The sequence below is a fragment of the Canis lupus genome, chromosome 18, assembly GCF_048164855.1.
Source record: "Canis lupus baileyi chromosome 18, mCanLup2.hap1, whole genome shotgun sequence".
NCBI classification, from domain to species: Eukaryota; Metazoa; Chordata; class Mammalia; order Carnivora; family Canidae; genus Canis; species Canis lupus.
Genome location: NC_132855.1, coordinates 43,424,000 through 43,444,061, shown reverse-complemented (window position 1 = coordinate 43,444,061; position 20,062 = coordinate 43,424,000). Strand labels below are relative to the sequence as shown.

General features: G+C 35.4%; 1 protein-coding gene across 11 annotated transcripts in view; it reads left to right on the top strand.

Moving 5' to 3' along the window:
* Positions 1 to 20,062, top strand: part of AKAP9 (A-kinase anchoring protein 9) — a 154,214-nt gene that overhangs the window by 4,366 nt on the left and 129,786 nt on the right. For all 11 annotated transcript variants that reach the window (XM_072784206.1, XM_072784201.1, XM_072784202.1 and 8 more), the window contains one exon: positions 19,090 to 19,320. In XM_072784206.1, the coding sequence (XP_072640307.1) occupies positions 19,090 to 19,320 (231 nt within the window). The remainder of the gene's footprint in view (positions 1 to 19,089; positions 19,321 to 20,062) is intronic.

Genomic DNA, 20,062 nt, shown 5'->3' with positions numbered 1-20,062 from the left:
ACTTTTAGTATTTTCCAGATTCTCTACAGCATTTTTTAGGATCAGTAAAAAATGTTTAAATGCTATTTTTAAATACAGTAAAAGCTTATCAAATAGAGTATGATGAAGAACTCATTATACTGTATGGTTATTATAGAGAATTTAAAAAAATGAAGTACAAAAAAGGTAGGTTTTCTAAGGGCTCTCACTTTGGTGTACTCCTGCAACTGTAATTCGTATTCCAGTGTTGCTTGTGTTCCATAGTTGGGAGGCTGAATTATTAGACTTGCATGGACTTCCTTTCTGTTTTGTAGTTCTTTTTTCCTTGCTATTCTCATTGCCGTGGTCATGTTCGTCTTGCCTTACTCCATCTCCTCTGACTCTTTTGCTAATTTGTTTTAGATTGCTGTGACTGGAGAACTTAGTGAATTTGATAGGATGGTTTATAAAAATCAGAGCCAGTGGAGTGCAATGAGTGGGTTTTAGGACAGTTCAGTTTTTCTACTTGTTGGTTTTTTGGTTGCAGTTGAGTTCTCAGCTACTTCCTCAGTGTTAATGTAGCAAGAAGCCTGACCCATGGAGATGTGAGACATTACTGCATTATTAAGTAAATATTTTCAGAGCTGGACTAACCCCATTTACAAGGTGCTGATGGGGATGGGACTACACAGACTGGCTTTGTGTTAAACTACTTTAAATGACTTCATTCTTTTCCAAGTGAAATTATTTACACTTATATAAAGAAAGTATTTTAATATTAGTGAACAAAATTAGAAAACAGTTGGGTAATTAGTATTATTAATCACTGTTATTACCCCTGTAAATTCACATTGGGTATACTTAACATTTTATTCAACATTCTATTCATGTACCAGAATTCAGTAAAACCAAAGTTTTGCACCAGCCATCCAGCATTGTATATAACTGGCATTATTTGTTGAATAATTAAGATTTTTGCCTATTGCATTCAGTAAGTATTTATTGTATGATTTTTATTTAATGAGCATTTTCTGTTTGAAAAGTAGTGCCATTTGTATGCAAAAAAGGACAGGGCTCTATGCAAGCTCTGTGTTAGGTTATTGATAGCTGAACTTTTTTTTTTTTTTTTTTTTGATAGCTGAACTTTTTAATTACTGTTTCCACTGAATAGACAAAGTTACTTCTGGTGCAGAATTGTTCCTTGCTTAATTAATTCAGATACATTGCTCCACCACTAAGCAAATTGCTCTTCATCCTTGTTTCTTTAAAACTTTCTAGTTTTTTCTTTTTTGAATAAGTACAATCCGGGAATCAATAGTTGCATGCTCTGCCACTGAGCCAGCCAGGCACCCCCAAACTTTCTAGTTTTTTATTCTTATATGTGACATAACTTACTTAGCTTTCAAAGTGGATACAGCAGTTTGATACCTTCATCATCATTTTTTTTCCATCATCATTTATTGTAACAGTTGTGTATTGTCTCTGACTTAAAAACTAATTCATGAGCTTTAGGCTTTATTGAAAAACAAAACAAAACATGGTTTTTAGATTATGAGCTTTAAGAGGGGTAATATAGAGGAAAGAATGAGCAGAATAGGCTTCTTAAAGTGTATAATGAACAAAAGTTTCTACGGCAAATCCAAGAAATGGCAGGAAATGGGTGAAAGAGCCATAAGATCCAATGAAGAGAGATTTAGCAAAGAGGTCTAGGGTGTCCTGTCAGTGAAACTGAAAGTTGAATGAGCACCTGGAAGAGAGGGAGTGACAAAGATAGGATATATCCAAGTAACTAGAATATGACAAGATTGGGTAAGAATTCTTTTTAAACAAAAACGCCTCTTATTTTTATATATGAAGCTTGTAGGAAGAGCTCAACTATGACAGTAAAATAATCTATTATAGGCTACTAATTATTGAAATGTAAGTAAATTTCTAATATGGAACTAGAAAAAGTTCTCTGGTAAACATTAAATGATAAGGAACATCACATTTCTTTAAGATTCCACTAAAATTGAAATTAGTCATCTTATTTCATTGGTTAACAGCACTTTAAAAGTTTTAATTTGGAAAAACTTCAGATTTTATAAAGGTTGTTTTGCATCTGGGGTATATATGTATGTGTGTGTGTGAGAATTTATAATACAACTATTTGGCATACTTTTAGAAAAGGCACTAGGACTTCGGAGACATTTATTTGCTTATTTGTTCAGCTGACATTTTTGAACGCCTACGACTGCAACTATGGACTTTTACTTAGCAAGCATGTATTTAAATTATCACAAATTCTGTGCATTATTGTCTATGAGAATAATCGTTTTGCAGGACATGAATCTCAACAGGTGTTTTGGAGAATAAATGAGATAGTGATTGAGAACTTTTCAAGTTCTGGTGCTACATGTTAAAAAAGCTATGATTTTTTAAAATTGAGATGAAATTCGCATAACAAAAATAAATCGTATAAAAATGAATAATTCAGTGGTATTTAGTAAATACATAGTTTACAACCATCAATTCCATCTAGTTCCAAACATTTTTATCATCCCAGAATAAAACCCTGTACATTAAACAGATACTCTTAATTCCTTCCTTCCCCCAGTCCCCAGCAACCACCAGTCTTTCTGTTTCTGTTTGATGTACCTACTTCAGATATTTCTTAAAAATGGAATCCTATAATATTTGACCCTTATTGTCTGACTTTTTTCACTTAGTATAATGTTTTCAAGGTTCATCCATTTTGTAACATGCATCCAGACTTCATTCCATTTTATGGCTGAATAATAATCCATTATAGCACTTATTACATTTTGTTTATTCATTCACTGGCAGGCATTTGAGTTTTTCCCATTATTTGGCTATTATGAATAGCACTGCTATGAACATTCATATATATATGTGTGTGTGTATATATATATATGGGTGTGTGTGTGTGTGTGTGTGTGTATATATATATATCATGAAATATATGTGTGTATATATATATACACATATATTTGAATACCTGTTTTCTTTCTCTTGGGAATATACCTAGCAGTGGAATTGCTGGATCATAAAGTAATCCTGTGGTTTTTGAAGAACTGCCAAACTGGTTTTCCACAGCAGCTGTACCATTTTACATGTCTACCAGCAGTGTATGAAGATTCTAGTTTCTCTGTATAACCACCAATATTTGTTGTTTTCTGTTTTTAAAATTTTTTTTTTTATTGTAGCTGTTCAGGTGTGTGGAAAGTGGTATCTCATATGTTTTAACTAGTGATTTCCTAATGACTGAGAGATTTTGAACATCTTTTCATGTATTTTTGGGCCATTTGTCTTCTTTGGAGAAATGTCTATTCAAGTCCTTTGCCCATTTTCTAATTGGATTGTTGCCAGTTGTTATATTAGTTATTATTATTTATCATATGCATTTTTTCTACATACAGAGAAAGAATACTTGTGCGTGGGCAGATGGGAGAGAGGCAGACAGAGAGAACCACACATCTCAGTAGGATTATCTTTCATCTTGGTTTTTTTTTTTTTTTTTTTTTTAAAGACTTCTGGGCTCTTCCAAAATTTAAACTGTTGCTTTGAATAATAGGTTCTTAGTAAATTGATTAGAGCATGATGCTAAAGTTTGATTTCTGTGTGGGCCATTGAGTCATTCCGTTCCATGGCCAGCTGTTTTACAAGTGCATGCAGTTGGTCTGGGGGCACCTGTTGGGTTTTTGGCTTGATCATTACCAATCCATTTTTATTGTGAGAACAAAATAACCCAGTCTTGTTCAGTAACAAAAGGGCCTATCCTTTTCATATGTGAACACAATCGATTACCAGTATTTCACTAGTATAACATATTTTTGTTGTCCTGTTGACTTCCCTTTTATTTATAGTGTTTTTGTGGTCGTAGTCACCAAAATAAGGACACTCAATGCTCATCTTGTATGCTGCATAAAGTTTTGGTTGATTTGCACATGGATTTAACACTATTCATTATTCTAGAATAAGTTATTTATTTAAATCTATAGATTCTTTTGTATCATGAAAAATTCCTTTATCCTCTGTTCATGAACAGTATCATGTCTGTTTCAAGTTGCCATCAGGGTTGTGATTGTTATACTGTTCATTTCGATTTTTGTATGGTCTAAACAATTTTCTGTAAGTCCTTTTTTCCTCCCGTTTGAGGGATCTTTTCTTAAAGCCCCCAAAGTCATCAATTTGACTCGTAAGAACTACACTAAACTTTACTACTCAAAATCCTAGTCTGTAAGATTTCAGTTTGTAAATTTTATTGATTGAATAGGTTCTCTGGTTTACAGATCTCTGAAAAACAGTAAAAAAATCTAGAATCACTTTCTTGCTCTCCCTTTTTTCCTTCTCTTTATACCAAACACACTTCAAAATTCCTTGTTCACTAAGAATCATTTATTGTGAGCTCTGTGATTATGCTGTATTTATTTCTTAGGAGTCTCACTTTTATTCAAGTTGATATTGTCTTATTGTTTCCCCAGGGAAAATAGATAGGGTTAGGGACCAGTTATAACTAAAAATACTTGTTCTCTATTTATCAAAATTCAAATTTAACTTATGAAAGTAAATGAGGGAGATCCATGGGATTGCAGTGTACTTAGGGGCAGTGATCCCAGTGAGTTACCACACCATTTATGGTCTGTTGACTGTGTATACATATGTTGATTTCTTTTATTTTTTATTTTTTATTTTTTATTTTTTATTATTTTTTACTTTAAAAAAATTTTTTTAGCCCATATGTTGATTTCTTAAGTCAAATAAGTACATGCTCTAAAGGGCAAAGTCATAGAACATATGTAAAAACTGCATTAGCAAATATCTGCTGGAAGTTTATGAAATACCGGATTTTGTAATGTTATTTTTTTAGGGACACCTGGCTGGCTCAGTGGTCGAGCATCTGCCTTAAGCTTGGCGTGATCCTGGGATCTGGGATCCAGTCCTGCATTGGGCTCCCTGCAGGGAGCCTGCTTCTCCCTCTGCCTGTGTCTCCGTTTCTTTTTCTCTGTGTGTCTCTCATGAATAAATAAATAAATCTTTAAAAAAAAAAAAAAGAAACTTTTTTATTCTTAGACAACTTAAAGATATTGGAAGTATTTCCAGTACTTTTATGTAAAATCTTTTACACTTACCAAATTAATGTTTAAATTTTGATTTGCATAAATTTCTTTTATAATGAAAATACATGTCTGAGCATTTTTACTCAGTGATTTCCCTTTAATACGAAAACTCTCACTTTTTCACTTCAACCAATAGCAATTTTTATAATAGAGATTGAAAAGAGGAGAAGATTCATTTGGGATATATGTATTTATATGTGTATACCCACACATATATATATATTTTTTAGTTGAGTATATATTTTAAATTCTAAGGGTAAAATCCAGTATTAGTAATTTTAGTAGGCCTTAGGGTTTTATATATATATATTTATTTATTAGAGTGAGAGAGAGCAGGGTGAGCAAGAGAGAACATGAGAGGGGGTGGGCAGAGGGAAAGGGAGAAGCGGGCTCCCTGCTCATGGGGGCTCAATCCGAGAACTCTGAAATCATGACCTGAGCTGAAGGTAGACTTTTAACTGACTGCGCCATCCAGGCACCCCCGCAGGTCTCAGGGCTGTAATCTTTTTTTTTTTTTTTTAATATATATATATTATTTATTTATTTATTTATTTTTTCTCAGGGCTGTAATCTTAAGACAGGAAAGTCTGTATGCAGTCTTTTTTTCCTTTAGGATTTGAATTTAAGCATTTTTAAGGTTCTAGAGTTCTTTTTTATCTCAATGCCATCATATTTCAGAGGCCAAGTAGGTTATACGTATTCAGAAAGCATCTCAGCTGAAAACCAAAGTCCTTTTAAGTATTTTGCAATTGTTTTCCTATATCCTGCAAACTCATAACCCATTCCCATTAATTTTTTTAATTCAGAATTTGTTTTGGGGCTCCTGAGTGGCTCAGTCAGTTAAGTGTCTGCCTTTCTGGCTCAGGTCATGATCCTAGGGTCCTGGGGTCAAGCCCCTCAAGGGGTTCCCCGCTCAGTGAGGAGCCTGCTCCTTTTCCCTCTGCCAGTCCCCCTGCTTGTGGTCTCTTGCTTGCTCTCAAATAAATAAATAAAATCTATTTTTAAAAATATCTTTTATATTTAGCCTTTTTCTTTCCATTCTAATACCATTCACTACGCAGTAAAATCAGGCCCACTTTACCTCATCTTCTATTTGGTTTCCCTGGCACTCTCCTTTACTTTTTTGGATCCAACCAGTCATCACATTTTGCTGACTTTACCTCCTAAATATTTCTTGATTTATGCCCATTTCTGTTCCTATCTCGTTATCTCTCACTTGGACGATGGAAGTTTGACAGTGGGATAAAGAATATGAATTCAATAGTAATAGCTACCAGTTATTGAGCACTTTCTAATGCAAGGCATTATGCTAAGGGTTATATTTATTAGCTCATTTAATCCTTACAACTGTTCTAAGAGCTGTGGATGCTGTTGCTATCCCTATTTTATAGGTGGGAAAACTGGAGAAGTTAAGTAATTTGCACAGAGTCATAGTGACAGAGCAGGGGTTTAAATCCAGTCTGTCCAGGGGCACCTGGGTGGCTCAGTTGGTTAAGCGTCTGCCTTTGACTCAGGTCATTATCCCAGAGTCCTAAGATCGAGCTGCTCAGGGGAGAGTCTGCTTCTCCCTCACCCTCTGCTGCCCTCACTGCTTGTGGTGTATGCTACGTGATTTTTCCAAGTTGTTGTTATGAAAAGCAATATAATTGTAGTGGTTATGAGCTCAGACTAGACCAGATCATCTAGGATCAAATCATGGCACTGCCATTTTTTAGCTTTGTGACATTACGCAAGTTCCTTAACTATTCTGTGCCTCTGCTCTCCATTTGGAAGATGAGAATAATAACAGTACCTGCCTTGGGGTTCTGAGAATTCAGCTAATACTTATAAAGTACTTATAGGGCAGCCTGGGTGGCTCAGCGGTTTAGTGCTGCCTTTAGCCCAGGGCGTGATCGTGGAGACCCGGATCAAGTCCCACGTCAGGCTCCCGGCATGTTTCTCCCTCTGCCTATGTCTCTGCCTCTCTCTGTCTGTCTCTCTCATGAATCAATAAATAAAATCTTAAAAGAAAAAGTACTTAGAATATTGTCAGACTATGAGAAGTGTTCAAGAAGTATTAGCCATCATCATTATCCTTCTCATGCTGGAGCATAGAAGATTAAGGTATATAGCAGAAAATTAGATTGGAGAAATAGACTGGGATCAGATAATGAGAAGCCATAGGTGTTATTTAAAGTAGTATGGATTTTATCCTAAAAGTAGCAGAAAACTGTTAAAAGAATGTATATTTGATATGTTTAACCTCTGAAGAGGTTATTCCTTCCAAAAAATATATCCCGTAGTCAGGTAGATATGCTACCACCAGGTGGCAGTTCTGTTATTACTATATAGATGAAGCAGTAAAACCATTTTTAAAAAATTATAAAATATTGATTTGATTAATATAGCTAAATGTAAATACAAATATCCTAATTCTAGTAGGACTTTTTTCTTTTCTTTCTTTTTTTAAACATTTATCTATTTGAGAAAGAGAGAGCTCATAGGAGTGTACAAGCAGGGGAAAGGGGCAGAGGGAGACAGAAAAGGAGAATCTCCAGCAGACTCCCTGCTGAGTGAGGAGCCCACCATGGGGCTTGATTCTGCAACCTTGAGATGGTGACCTGACTGAAGTGAAAAACTAGATGTGTAACTGACTGAGGCACCCAGGCATCCTGGGCTTTTTTTATTTTCAAAAACCTAAGATTATTTAAGGAAGGAGAGAAAATAGAGAGTTATTATTATAAAGATAGATTTCAAAGGAAGGTAAATGAAATATAATTGGACCTCATGGGAACCTGAAAAGGCATTTGGAATCAGTGTTGTTCTCTACGTCATCTCTAATCTTTCATAATATCTGATATTCCCCTTTTTGCAGGTCAGCTTCCTTTGCCTGTACATCAGTTTACACATGACCAAAAATTATGAGATGAATTCCCAAGTCTGTCCTAGTTAATGAGGTTGTTTCTCAACCATATACTTAAAAAAAAAAGAAAAGCAGGGGGGAGAAGACTTATTTAAGTAGTGGGAGCCTGTCTCTTCATAGAATAAGCACCTAGCCTAGTGATTCCCAAACTTTTTGCACAACAGAAGCACCTAGGAAGCTTCAAACAATTTTGAATCCTAAGTCATACTCCAGCCCAAAATCAGAGTGTCTGGGGTAGAGTCAGAACTTTTTTTTTGAGAGAGCAATTGAGTGTGGGAGTGGGGGTGGGGCAGAGGGAGTCCATGACCCTGAAAGCCTGAAATCATGACCTGAGCCGAAATCAAGAGTCAGACGCCCAACCAACTGAACCACCCAGACACCTCTGGACTCACTATTTTTTTTTTTAATATTTATTTATTTAAGAGAGAGAGAGTAGGGGGAGGGGCATAGGGAGAGAATCTCAAGCGGACTCCTGAGCCAGAGGTCACGGTGCTCAATCTCACAACCCTGAGATCATGACCTGAGCTGAAACCAAGAGTCAGATTCTTAACTGACTGAGCCACCCAGGCACCCCGAAACTCACTATTTTTTTTAAAGATCCTCAGTATGTAGTAAAGTTTCAGATCCAGTAACATCACTGTGTGATTGTGCAACACTGAGTGATTATACATAAACATGCATATGCCATCTACTTTCCTTGGTGTGCAACTGAAGAAGTAGGGATGATACATGTCAGCAAGAAAACTGGCTATGTTAGATATAGGGAAAAGTATTTGAGTCTGCAACATGACTAGCAGGTTTATAAGGTGAATTTTACCTTATGGTTGATTTTAGGGATATTTGTAGATTTTATTTATTTATTTGTTTATTTATTTATTTATTTAAAGATTTTATGTATTTATTCATGAGAGATGAGAGAGAGAGGGAGAGGCAGAGACACAGGCAGAGGGAGAAGCGGGCTCCATGCAGGGAGCCCGATGTGGGACTCGATCCTGGGTCTCCAGGATCCGGCCCTGGACTGAAGGTGGTGCTAAACCACTGAGCCACCCGGGCTGCCCTATTTATAGATTTATATGATTATTATATCATACACTGATTTTAGAATCCTGCATGTAAGATGCATCTCCCCTCTGTTATCTTTCTTTTTTTTTTATTATTTATTCATGATAGTCATAGAGAGAGGAGAGAGAGGCAGAGACACAGGCAGAGGGAGAAGCGGGCTCCATGCTGGGAGCTCAACGTGGGACTCGATCCTGGGACTCCGGGATCACGCCCTGGGCCAAAGGCAGGCACTAAACCGCTGAGCCACCCAGGGTTCCCCTCTCTTATCATTCTGGACGTCTTTCTTGCCTCCTTATTCCCTAATTCCAGGAGAAGAATTGAATTGACTTGCTTCTTTTCTCAAACTAGAGTGGCAGAAGAGACCTGGGTGTCATAGAAGGTAGGAGCCCTGGCTAATTTCTTCAGAAGGAAGTTCTGCATACTTTAAAAATACCTAAATTAATTGTGATTCATCTACAAAAGAATAAATCTAAAATGTATAGATAAGGGGCACCTGGGTGGTTCAGTTAGATGTCCATGTCTTGATTTCAGGGTTGTGAGTTCAAGTCCACACCCAGCGTGGAGTCTGCTTAAGAAAAATGTATAGTTTTTTTGTATAGTCTACAAGAATTACCTTTATACTTGCTACCCAGCTTAAGAAATAGACACATTCAGGGATCCCTGGGTGGCGCAGCGGTTTGGCGCGCCTGCCTTTGGCCCAGGGCGCGATCCTGGAAACCCGGGATCGAGTCCCACGTCGGGCTCCTGGTGCATGGAGCCTGCTTCTCCCTCTGCCTGTGTCTCTGCCTCTCTCTCTCTCTGTGTGACTATCATAAATAAATAAAAATTTAAAAAAAAAAAAAGAAAGAAATAGGCACATTCAAATACATTTGAAAATCTAATTCCAGGGATGCCTGGGTGGCTTGGTGGTTGAGCATCTGCCTTTGGCTCAGGATGTGATCCCAGAGACCGGGGATCGAGTCCCACATCGGGCTCCCTGCATGGAGCCTGCTTCTCCCTCTGCCTGTGTCTCTGTCTCTCTCCCTGTCTCTCATAAACAAATAAATAAATGAATGAATGAATGAATGAATGAATGAATAAATAAAATCAGAAAGAAAAGAAAAGAAAAGAATCTAATTCCATCTCCTCCCCCTTGCCACTTCAGGTAACTACAGTTCTGAATTTTATCATAGCTTTGCTTTTCTGTATCACATATGTATACATAAACTTTACTGGTTTTCCTGGTTTTGAAGTTCAAAACTTAATCATGTTGTAAGCAGTCTTTAGTGATTTGCTTTATGTTCAGTGTTATGTAGAGAATGTTCACTTCTGCATAGTTATTCCGTTATTGGAATTTTCCCTTAGTATCTTTGGCATTGGGTTGTCCAGGTTTCTTTTTGCTATTACAAACATTGCTGCTGAGTTAACTTTTCTCCATCTTCTGATGCACAGCACATGCCAAGGGCTAGATGTGTGCAGATTGTGATCTCAAGGCCTGTCAGTTCTTGGGGAATAGTGACTGTGTTAGGAAAGGAGGCAGGAAGAATAAATGAAGTCAAAAGCAAACTATTACTTTTGTAATATATATAATTATATATCTCATTATATCACATAAATGATCATGGACAGATATTCTTTGGAGCTGTTATGGACACTGGAAAGCTGACAGGATGGGCCTTTGAACTGACTAGATGTAGTAGTTCTTCCATTATTAAATTGAGAATTCCTGCAAAAAGAAGATACATATATCAGAAGGAATAGTAGTCTATAACCTATGGCTTATAAAGGAAACCTCAAGTGATAAACTGGCTTGTATTTATGTTGCTAAGAGAGATCATATCTGTTACAGATATACCTTGGTTTAAGGATTCTCTGGTAAAAGATGTACACTGCTTTTATTTACTTATAAAGAGATTAGGCTTTGTAATATGCAGAGACTATATAAAATTTGGACATAGTCCATTCTTCTCACTGTTTTAGTAACTGAGGTGACAGTGAAATGCAAGAGGCAGGTGGCATGTGCACAGTGAAGATGTGATGACCTGTCAGTGTTGGCAGTTACACTTACAAGGTTTGGTGATGGTGTCTGGTGAGGCTGATGAAAGTGCCTGGGTCCCAGGACAGCATATTCCTGGGCTCTGCCTTCTCTGTTTTTTAGAATGAGATTTGTGTTAGATGTGTAGTTGTATTTTGTCATTTAAAAAAAATGGTGATATTAATTTACAAGCCCATGGTAGTCTTACTAGCGAATATTGTTTACAGATCTGAGGGGGAGGGACACTGAAGATTTTTCAAAGAAGAAAACAATCACCCATAGTCTCAAGTCTCAATCCACAAGTAATCACTGTTTGTGGATTCTTTGTTTCTGTGTAAGTTTTTAAACTTAACTGGAATCATATTCTATGCAGTTTGGGCCTCATACTCCCCTGACTTTATGTTGAGAGCATTTTCTCACATTAAAATTTTTTGGGGAAACATTATTTTTGACAGTTACATTGTATGGTTGTGCAACAATGTAATCATGGGCCCGGTATACCATCTTTAAGGAAAAATTCATATTAAATAATCTCTACACCTAGTGTGGGACTCGAACTCACAACCCCGAGATCAAGAGTCACATGCTTTTCTGACTGAGCCAGCCAGGTTACCCCATCCTTTTTTTTTTTTTTTTTTAAGAAACTGCAGATGTTCTAAAGTTCTGAGGAATACTGCCTAAAATTATTGTTTAGTGATACCTCTTTTTTTAAAATTTTTTTATTGGAGTTCTAGTGATACCTCTTTTTATAAAAAATATATTTTTTTATTCAACAAATATTCATTTGAGAACCTATGCACAAGCACTCATCTAGACTTAAGAGTATTATGTAGGCTTTGATTTTGATTAAGAATCCCTGCCCTCGGGACACCTGGGTGGCTCGGTGGTTTGGCATCTGCCTTTGGCCCGGGGTGTGATCCTGGAGTCCCAGGATCGAGTCTCGTGTCAGGCTCCCTGCATGGAGCCTGCTTCTCCCTCTGCCTCTGCCTCTCTCTCTGTGTCTCTGTGTCTCTCATGAATAGATAAATAAAATCTTAAACAACAACAACAAAAAAGAATCCCTGCCCTCCTGGAGCTTACCGTCTGGTTATTTGTTCTGAAATAAATTGACTTCATATAATCAGTAACATGAGTCTAGAACAGTATTTGATAATTTTACATACTTATATTTGTTCTAAATACAAGAGTCATTCTTTTTATTCTGCATCTGTCATCTTTTTTTGTTTGGGGTCATTTGGTAATAGATACTGTTTTTTTTAATTGTTTTTCAGGCAGTGGTTTTTGTTTGATTTTTAAAAGAGGAAGTGGGGAGGGGCAGTGGGAAAGGGAAGGGGAGAGTCTCAAGAAGGCTCCACATCCAGTACGGAGCCCAACACTAGGCTTAATCCCACAACCCTGAGATCATGACCTGAGCTGAAACCAAGAGCCAGACGCTTAACCAACTGAGTCACCCAGGAGCCCTTCTAGCAATGTTTTTGGGTTTTTTTTTAAGACTCATAATGTAAAATTCTAGCTTCTACTCCTTTATAAGTGAGAGTAGGAGGAGGAGAAAGGATAGGGAACAATTGAAAAAATTCTTCCAGAGAGCCCTTAAAACTGGAAGAAATCTTTATTTTTTAAAATTTGTTAGAGAGAGAGCATGCACACATGCATGTGTGAGTGGGGTGGGGGAGAGGGACAAGGAGAGAGAATGCAAGCAGACTCCCCGCTGAGCATGGGGCCTAATGCGAGCTCAGTCTCATGATCCTGAGATCATGACCTGAGCTAAAATCAGCAGTTGGACATGTAACTGAGCCACCCAGGTGCCCCAAAACTTGAGAGAATCTTAAAACGTCCTTCGAATCTACCTTTTCATTGTACAGTTGAAGAAATTGGGTTCTGCTGAGGTCAAGTGGCTTGTCCAGTGTCCTAAAGCTAGCTTATTATACTCTCTTCAGATGTAGCAATCCAGTACTCTATTATATGTAATCTGTATTCTTTTTGAAATATTATTTTCATTCAACAAATATTTGTGCCTACTATGTGCCATACAACGAAATGTATTAAAATTTTCAAAATTAAAATGATTCCTTAGACTGCAGAATCTGTTTTCTTCTTAGACATGAAGGTGTTACAAAACTAATAAAAAATCTATATTGAATGAGATTAATTATAGAGTAAATAAAAATATAAATAAAACTGATGGCTCAGTAATATAAAGTTCTGAGGTCTTTTCCCTATCTGATATTTTTGAGGCTTTTTGGCATTATTATCTTCCAACAGTTTGTGATACTGTTAGAAAATATGCTTCAGAGCATCCTTAAAATGTTGCTTTTGTCTTCTTTGCTTTTCAGTTGCCCTACATACAAATTGTCTTTGAGTCAACTGTTATAATCTTCTTTTTGTTTCCATAGTTAGGCCCCTGGAATTTTGTTGTAATAGTTTGTACAGCATTCTTGTGCAGCATTCATTAAGGAATATTAAAAAGGTTTAAAGGCAGCACTGACAAGTACACATAGTTAACATAATTAGAATTAATTAGGATTTCTTAAATTTTCTACAGCGAAAACAGAAAATGGCTCAATTGATTATAGCTGTTTTTGGAAACTGGAGAGACTAGATAACATTTTAAAAATATTTTATCTCTTTTGGATTTGTGTGTGTATATTGTGTGTTTTCCCACCAGTTTTGTCAAAAAAGTATTTGTTGGTTTGGTGATTTCTTATATTCATGCCTTTACACTTAGTGTTCTAGGATTTGAAGTATAATAACAAATGAGGGGATAAAAGGAACTCAGTGCATGGAACATAAATTGATATAATAGAAAAAAATGGATTTGGAGTCAGGTGATCTTGTTCTATTTTGCCGCTTCACTGATTATGATCTTAGGCAAATAAGATCTCAGCTTCCACGTTCTTTTTTCTAGTAGGATACTTCCTGACCTCTTCTGACATCCCCAACCAGATTAAGTCTTTACATTGTAGGCTTTCTTTTGTACCTAAATGTTATCGTCAAAGCACTTTTTATTTCTTAAAATGATATATTTCTGTTTTTATCTGTATTTGTTTAATTTGTTCTTCTTACCTGGATTACAAATCAGAAGAATATGGTTTGTATCTGTTTGATTCATTACTTCCTATACCATCTGTACTACCATTAGCACAGTGCTGGATACATGATAGGCAGTTAGTAAATATTTTTAAAATAAATAAACTACCTAATACCTGTCACATGCCAACATATTTCCTTCACAGATAAAAACTCAAGAACCACATTTCCAATAGAAAGCCACCTTTGAGAAAATCGGGATAGCTGAAAATCAGGAAGCTCCCATACCACCTACTTAAAGATATATAGGAGTACTTTTATTTGTGAAATTGTATGCTAACTTTTATCTTACTTGCTTCTCACAACTCAGTGAAGTAATATAATAGACTGGCCTTAACTAAAAGATCCTACTAGTAGGACAATGTATTTTGATTCATGATTAGCACAATGCCTGGCATGTAGTTAACACTCAGTGAACACTTGATAAACAGGTTACAATTCGTAGGTTTTTTTTAAGGGACACTATAAAAACTTGGCATGTTTTTATATAGCTCTTTTAAGTTCTTTATTTTATTGAGGTTGATTACTTACAAAGTTTTAAGTATTGAACTTAGGGAATAAATTATCAGTCATTTTTGTTTAGTAGTATATTCATGTGCTGGTCAGAGTGAGATACTTGTTTGAGATCTGAATCAGTTTTGAAAGACAAGTGTATATGGACATGATATCTTTCCAGTAAATCTTGCAACTATTTCTGTGCCTACATATGTTAACGTTTTTATAATTGGCTTCCAAATGACAAACACAGATGGCCGTAGTCTGAATTTTCAGCATGTTTTAGAATAAATGTTTTCTCAGTAATTTAAAGTGTATCATTTCAATATCAGATGATTAACTAATTGAGTAGTTTCTGATTTTTGTTTTTCTGCTCACTTGCCACTTTTCAGATTTAAAATAAAAATAGTCTAGATAGGTATAAGAAATCAGACTTATGATCTTACTCCTCTCATACTTTTATGAAATGGAATTCTTGCTGAAAAGCTGTTGTGGAAATTATATATTGATTTTTAAAATCAAAGTATAATTAACATGTAGCATTTATATTAGTTTCAGGTGTACAATATAATGATTCAGCAATTTTATACATTTCTCATTGGTCATCAGGATAAGTGTATTCTCACTTGCCTTTATCTGTTTCACCCATCTCTTGTCTCTACCTCCCCTCTACAGTTTCATCTCTGTATTTGAGTGTCTTTTTATGCTTGTTTTGTTTTTTAAATTCCACAGACAAATGAAATTATGTTATTTGTCTTAGTCTGACTTACTGTGTTTAGTATAATGCCCTCCAAGTCTTCCCACATTGTCTCAAATGGCATGATCTCTCTCTCTTTCTTTTAGAGAGGTAGAGAGATGGAGGGAGGGGAGAGGGAGAGAGAGAATCCTAAGCAGACTCTGCACCCAATGTGGAGCCTGACTCAGACTTGATCCCATGACCCTGAGACATGGCCTGAGCTAAAATCAAGTTAGACACCCAACCAGCTAAGCCAGTGGCACAATCTTGTTTTTTTATGGCCGTATAATATTCCATTGTCTATATGTAGCACAACTTCATATAGAAGTTGCTTCCATATCTTGCTTATAGTAAATAATAATACTACAATAAACATGGGGGTGTAAATATCTTTTTAAATTCATGTTTTCATTTTCTTTGAGTAAATATAGTGGAAGTACTGGATTACATGGTAATGCTATTTTTAATTTTTTGAGGAATCTCCATACTGTCTCACAATGGCTGCATCAATACACACTCCCAGCAGCCACCCAAAAGGGTTTTTCTCCACATCCTCAGCAACACTTATGTCTTGTGTTTTTGATTTTAGTCATTCTGACAAGGAGTAGAGTGATAGCTCAGTGTGGTTTTGATTTGCATTTCCTTGATGATGAGTGTAGCTTTTTATGCATCTGTTAGCCATCTATATGTCTTCTTTGGAGAAATGTCTATTCAGAACCTCTGTTCATTTTTTAGTCAGATTGGTTTTTTTTCATGTTGAGTTGCATAGTTCTTTATAATTTTTATGAAACAGAACTCTTGCTAAAAAGCTATTTTGGGGAAAAAAAAAGCTATTTTGGGCATTATTTTTGAGAATTAGGTGTCTGGTTTTGTTTTGTTTTGCCTGATGGAGGAAGAGATGGTGAGAGGGATTATTTTTTGTTTAAAATCATTTAATTGCTGATTTTAATTCTAAGATCATGAAACTTTTCTACATAGTAGAATTAGATATGCCTGTTATATCATAATTGCCTTGTTTATGGAACAGTGCTTAAAGTGATTTTTTTGGTGGTGACTTTTCTGTAAAAGATAAGGTTTTTTTTTTTTCCCACTCAACATGTATTCTTTTAGTACTGTTCCAGACTTTAAATATATAGCAATGAATGGAACAAAAGTCTTTATTCTCATACTGTTTACCTTCTGATTAATTGTTCTGAAAAAATAGTATAACTTTGTATAATCAGTAAAAGGCCTAAAACAGTGTCTAGTAATTTTATGTTCTGAGAAGTGATTTACTCTAAACATTGTAATAAAACCATTCTATCTTTTTCAGAATTTTTATTTATTTAAGTAATCTCTATTCCCAGTGTGGAATTTGAACTCACGACCCCGAGATCAACAAGAGTTTCATGCTCCTCTGACTGAGCCAGCCAGATGCCCCAAGAACCCTTCTACTTTTTATTCTCTATTAATAACTTTTTCATTTTGTTTCATTTAGTAATGAATGCCTTAGAGGTGTTTATTTAAAAATCAAACTTTTTAAAATACAGTTTTAGTTTTCTCCTTTTTTACATATTTGTACATATAAATATATATATAATCTAACAAGTTGAAATTTTAAACAGAATATTCATCTTTGTCTTTATATTCTCTGCTATCTGGGTATGTTTTCTAACACAGACAACATGGAATTTTAAGAAGTTTCTGAAGTTGAACTTACATATCAAGAATGTTACTATTATTAATATTTTTCTTGGTTTTACGTCCTCCGTGAGGGATCTTTTTAAATGATGTGCCTAGACTTTTCATTCTATTTACAGATAATATGTAATAGTGTTTCAGTTGGTTTATTTTTAAGAATGAATTTACTGTCCTCCAGAGTAGTTTAAATGCATTCCAGCAGCTTAATAATGTACAAATAGAGGCAACTGGTCTTACATCTGTTCCTTAAGGCAGACATAAAGTAGGGTAACAGGCCAGTTGCTAAATAACTGGGAAAAGTTTTTAATGTGATATATTTTACATTCTACAGGATCAGCAATTGATTAGATATTTCTGACTTGTGAGTTAGATGTCTTTAAGTGATCACTACTACATAGCTGTATCCTTTTTTTCACCTGCAACAGACAAAATAAGTATAAAATATGCTGTGTTATTCTATAAGCTCTTGTATTTGTCACATATTTTGATAGCTAATAATATCTATGTCATTATTAAGATTGTTTTAATACTTCGTAGCATAAGAAATTTGTTGGCCATCTTTGTGCTTGGTCATATAATTAATTATATAATTAATACACTGGTAGTAGATTTCCTTCTTTTAAGGCACAAAGGGACTTATACCTGTTCTTATGCTTTTGTTCTCTAAATGATCAAGTAGCTCAAAATTAAATTTAAGAATTGGTGACTAGTAGTTGCTTCATGTAAAATTTAGAAAATTTGTTCCATAAGAAAGGAAATTTCAAATGAGCATAAAGAAAAATACCAGTAGTCTCCAATCTAGAGAGATACCAAAGTTGTAGCTATATTCTTCCAGAATTTATCTATGCCTTTTGAAGTCTCTGAGCCTGAGCCCTGCTTGTCTTTGTCGAAAGAGATGCACACCATTTTCCTTTTATTAAAAAAAGATTCTATTGCAATATTATTTTATATATACGACTGTGTCATAAACAGCTTTATTTTTTCACATATATTTTTATATAAACGTCTTTATTATTATGGATGATATATGTTAACATTATTTTAGTTGAGTTAATCCAGTGTTGCCCAAAGTATATAATGCATACTTCCGATTTTAGGTGGTGATAAGGTATTTTAGGTGATACTCTGATCCAATATTAAATAATAGCGAATGGTATCATAAGAAAGTTAATACTTTACCAGGTTTTTTTTTTTTAGCCCATCTGTTTACAGTAAGCCAAAAGTCTGTTTGATGCTCATATATCCTTAATACTTCTTTAACACTTGTCTGTTTCTCTTACAATCTTCAGCAATAATACCTAACTAAAAATTTAGTAATGTAGTGTTATTTTTCGTTAGTTACTCCTGTTTGCTATTTTCTTTAAGGAAATCACAAGTGATAGTGGCTTTTAATTTATACCAGGATAGAAAGTCTCCTATTAAAATAAATCTAGATTAGTATGCTAGTTAAAACATGGTAAGTTAATGATGAGTATATAGATGGCATTAGGGCATAGCAAAAATCCTGATGATATGCAGATGGTTAGGGGGTAGGAAGCACTATTGTTTAACATTTAAGTTATTTCAAAATTTTTCCCGTTAGAAACAAGGCTACAGTGATCATTTGTACAGCTAAATCTTTTACATGGACAAATTACATTTAGTATAAATTAGTAGAAGTCCCAGAAATTTCACAAGGCAAATGCATTTAGACCTCTTATATTTTTGCATAATCTAACATTCAGAGATTACTCTCGCTAAACAATGAGTGAGACTGCCTATTTTCCCTATTCTACTCAACTCTGGGCTAATTTTTTTTCTTTAGACATAACGTTTTCAGTTCTTAATATTTGAATAGCATTCGTTCAGAAGTACCTAATTTCTTTGCAATTCAGTAGTTATATTAAGAACTCTAATAACTGTTCTTTATTTAGTTATCACTTTAGTGGTGGTTTGATCTTGTAAAGAAAGTGACTCCAAAGATACTTGCTTTTTTCATAGTGATGGTAAAGAAAAATTAACTCTAATGATACGGACAATGTCTTTTTTTCCGTAGCTTGCCCAGTTTCGACAGAGGAAAGCTCAATCTGATGGGCAGAATCCTTCTAAGAAGCAGAAAAAAAAGAGGAAGACTTCAAGCAGTAAACATGATGTGTCAACATACCATGCTTTGAATATTGAACACTCACAAAGTGATGAAATGTACATAAATAGTTCTCAGAGAGTAGGAACAACTGTGACTCCTGAATCCGCGCTAATCAAACGTGATGAGGTCTTCTCTGTTGAAGTAAGTATTCATCTAGATTTTTGAATGTTAGAATTCCAAGTGGAAAGTTGTAATGACAACACTCATTAGTACCCTGTGCCATTTTTGTGAGCTTGATTCAATAAACATTTGTAGTACAACAACTGTAATACATCAGGGATTCAGCACCAAGGATACAATGGGAAATATAACATTCTCTGCCCCTTAGGAAAGTCAGTCAAGTGGGGAAGGCAGATGTAAGATAGTCTGTGTACTCTGATTACAGCTATGGTAACAAAAATGCATATGGAACCCTTGAGTACCATGGTTTGTGGGAATGCTAAGCTTAGCTATAGCAAAGAAGTAGGTAAGGCAACCTCTGTGATGGAGAAGCAACATTCACAAGAACATGAAACTATATGATGTGATTTGGAAACTGTAAGAAGTTTAGTTTTAAAAGCATCACAGAATAATGGGGATGGGGTGATGGTAAAGGTGAGAGGCAGGAGATTGCACCTGGCCCATAGTAGGCTCTAAATAAAGACTAGTTTTCTTCCTTTCTTTAGTAGTGTAATTTTCCAGATAAGGTGATGTGGGAGAATTTAGAAGTGGGTTGACATGGTGTGTGGGGTGGAGCTTACCAACTAAGACCAGGAGTAGAGAAGGCTGGGATGCTTAGGAGAAAGAGTGGTGGATGAGAAATATAATAATTATAATTTGGATTGTACGCTGCCATGTTTATATAGAAACAAAGATTTAAATGATTTATAGGATTTGAGCTTTA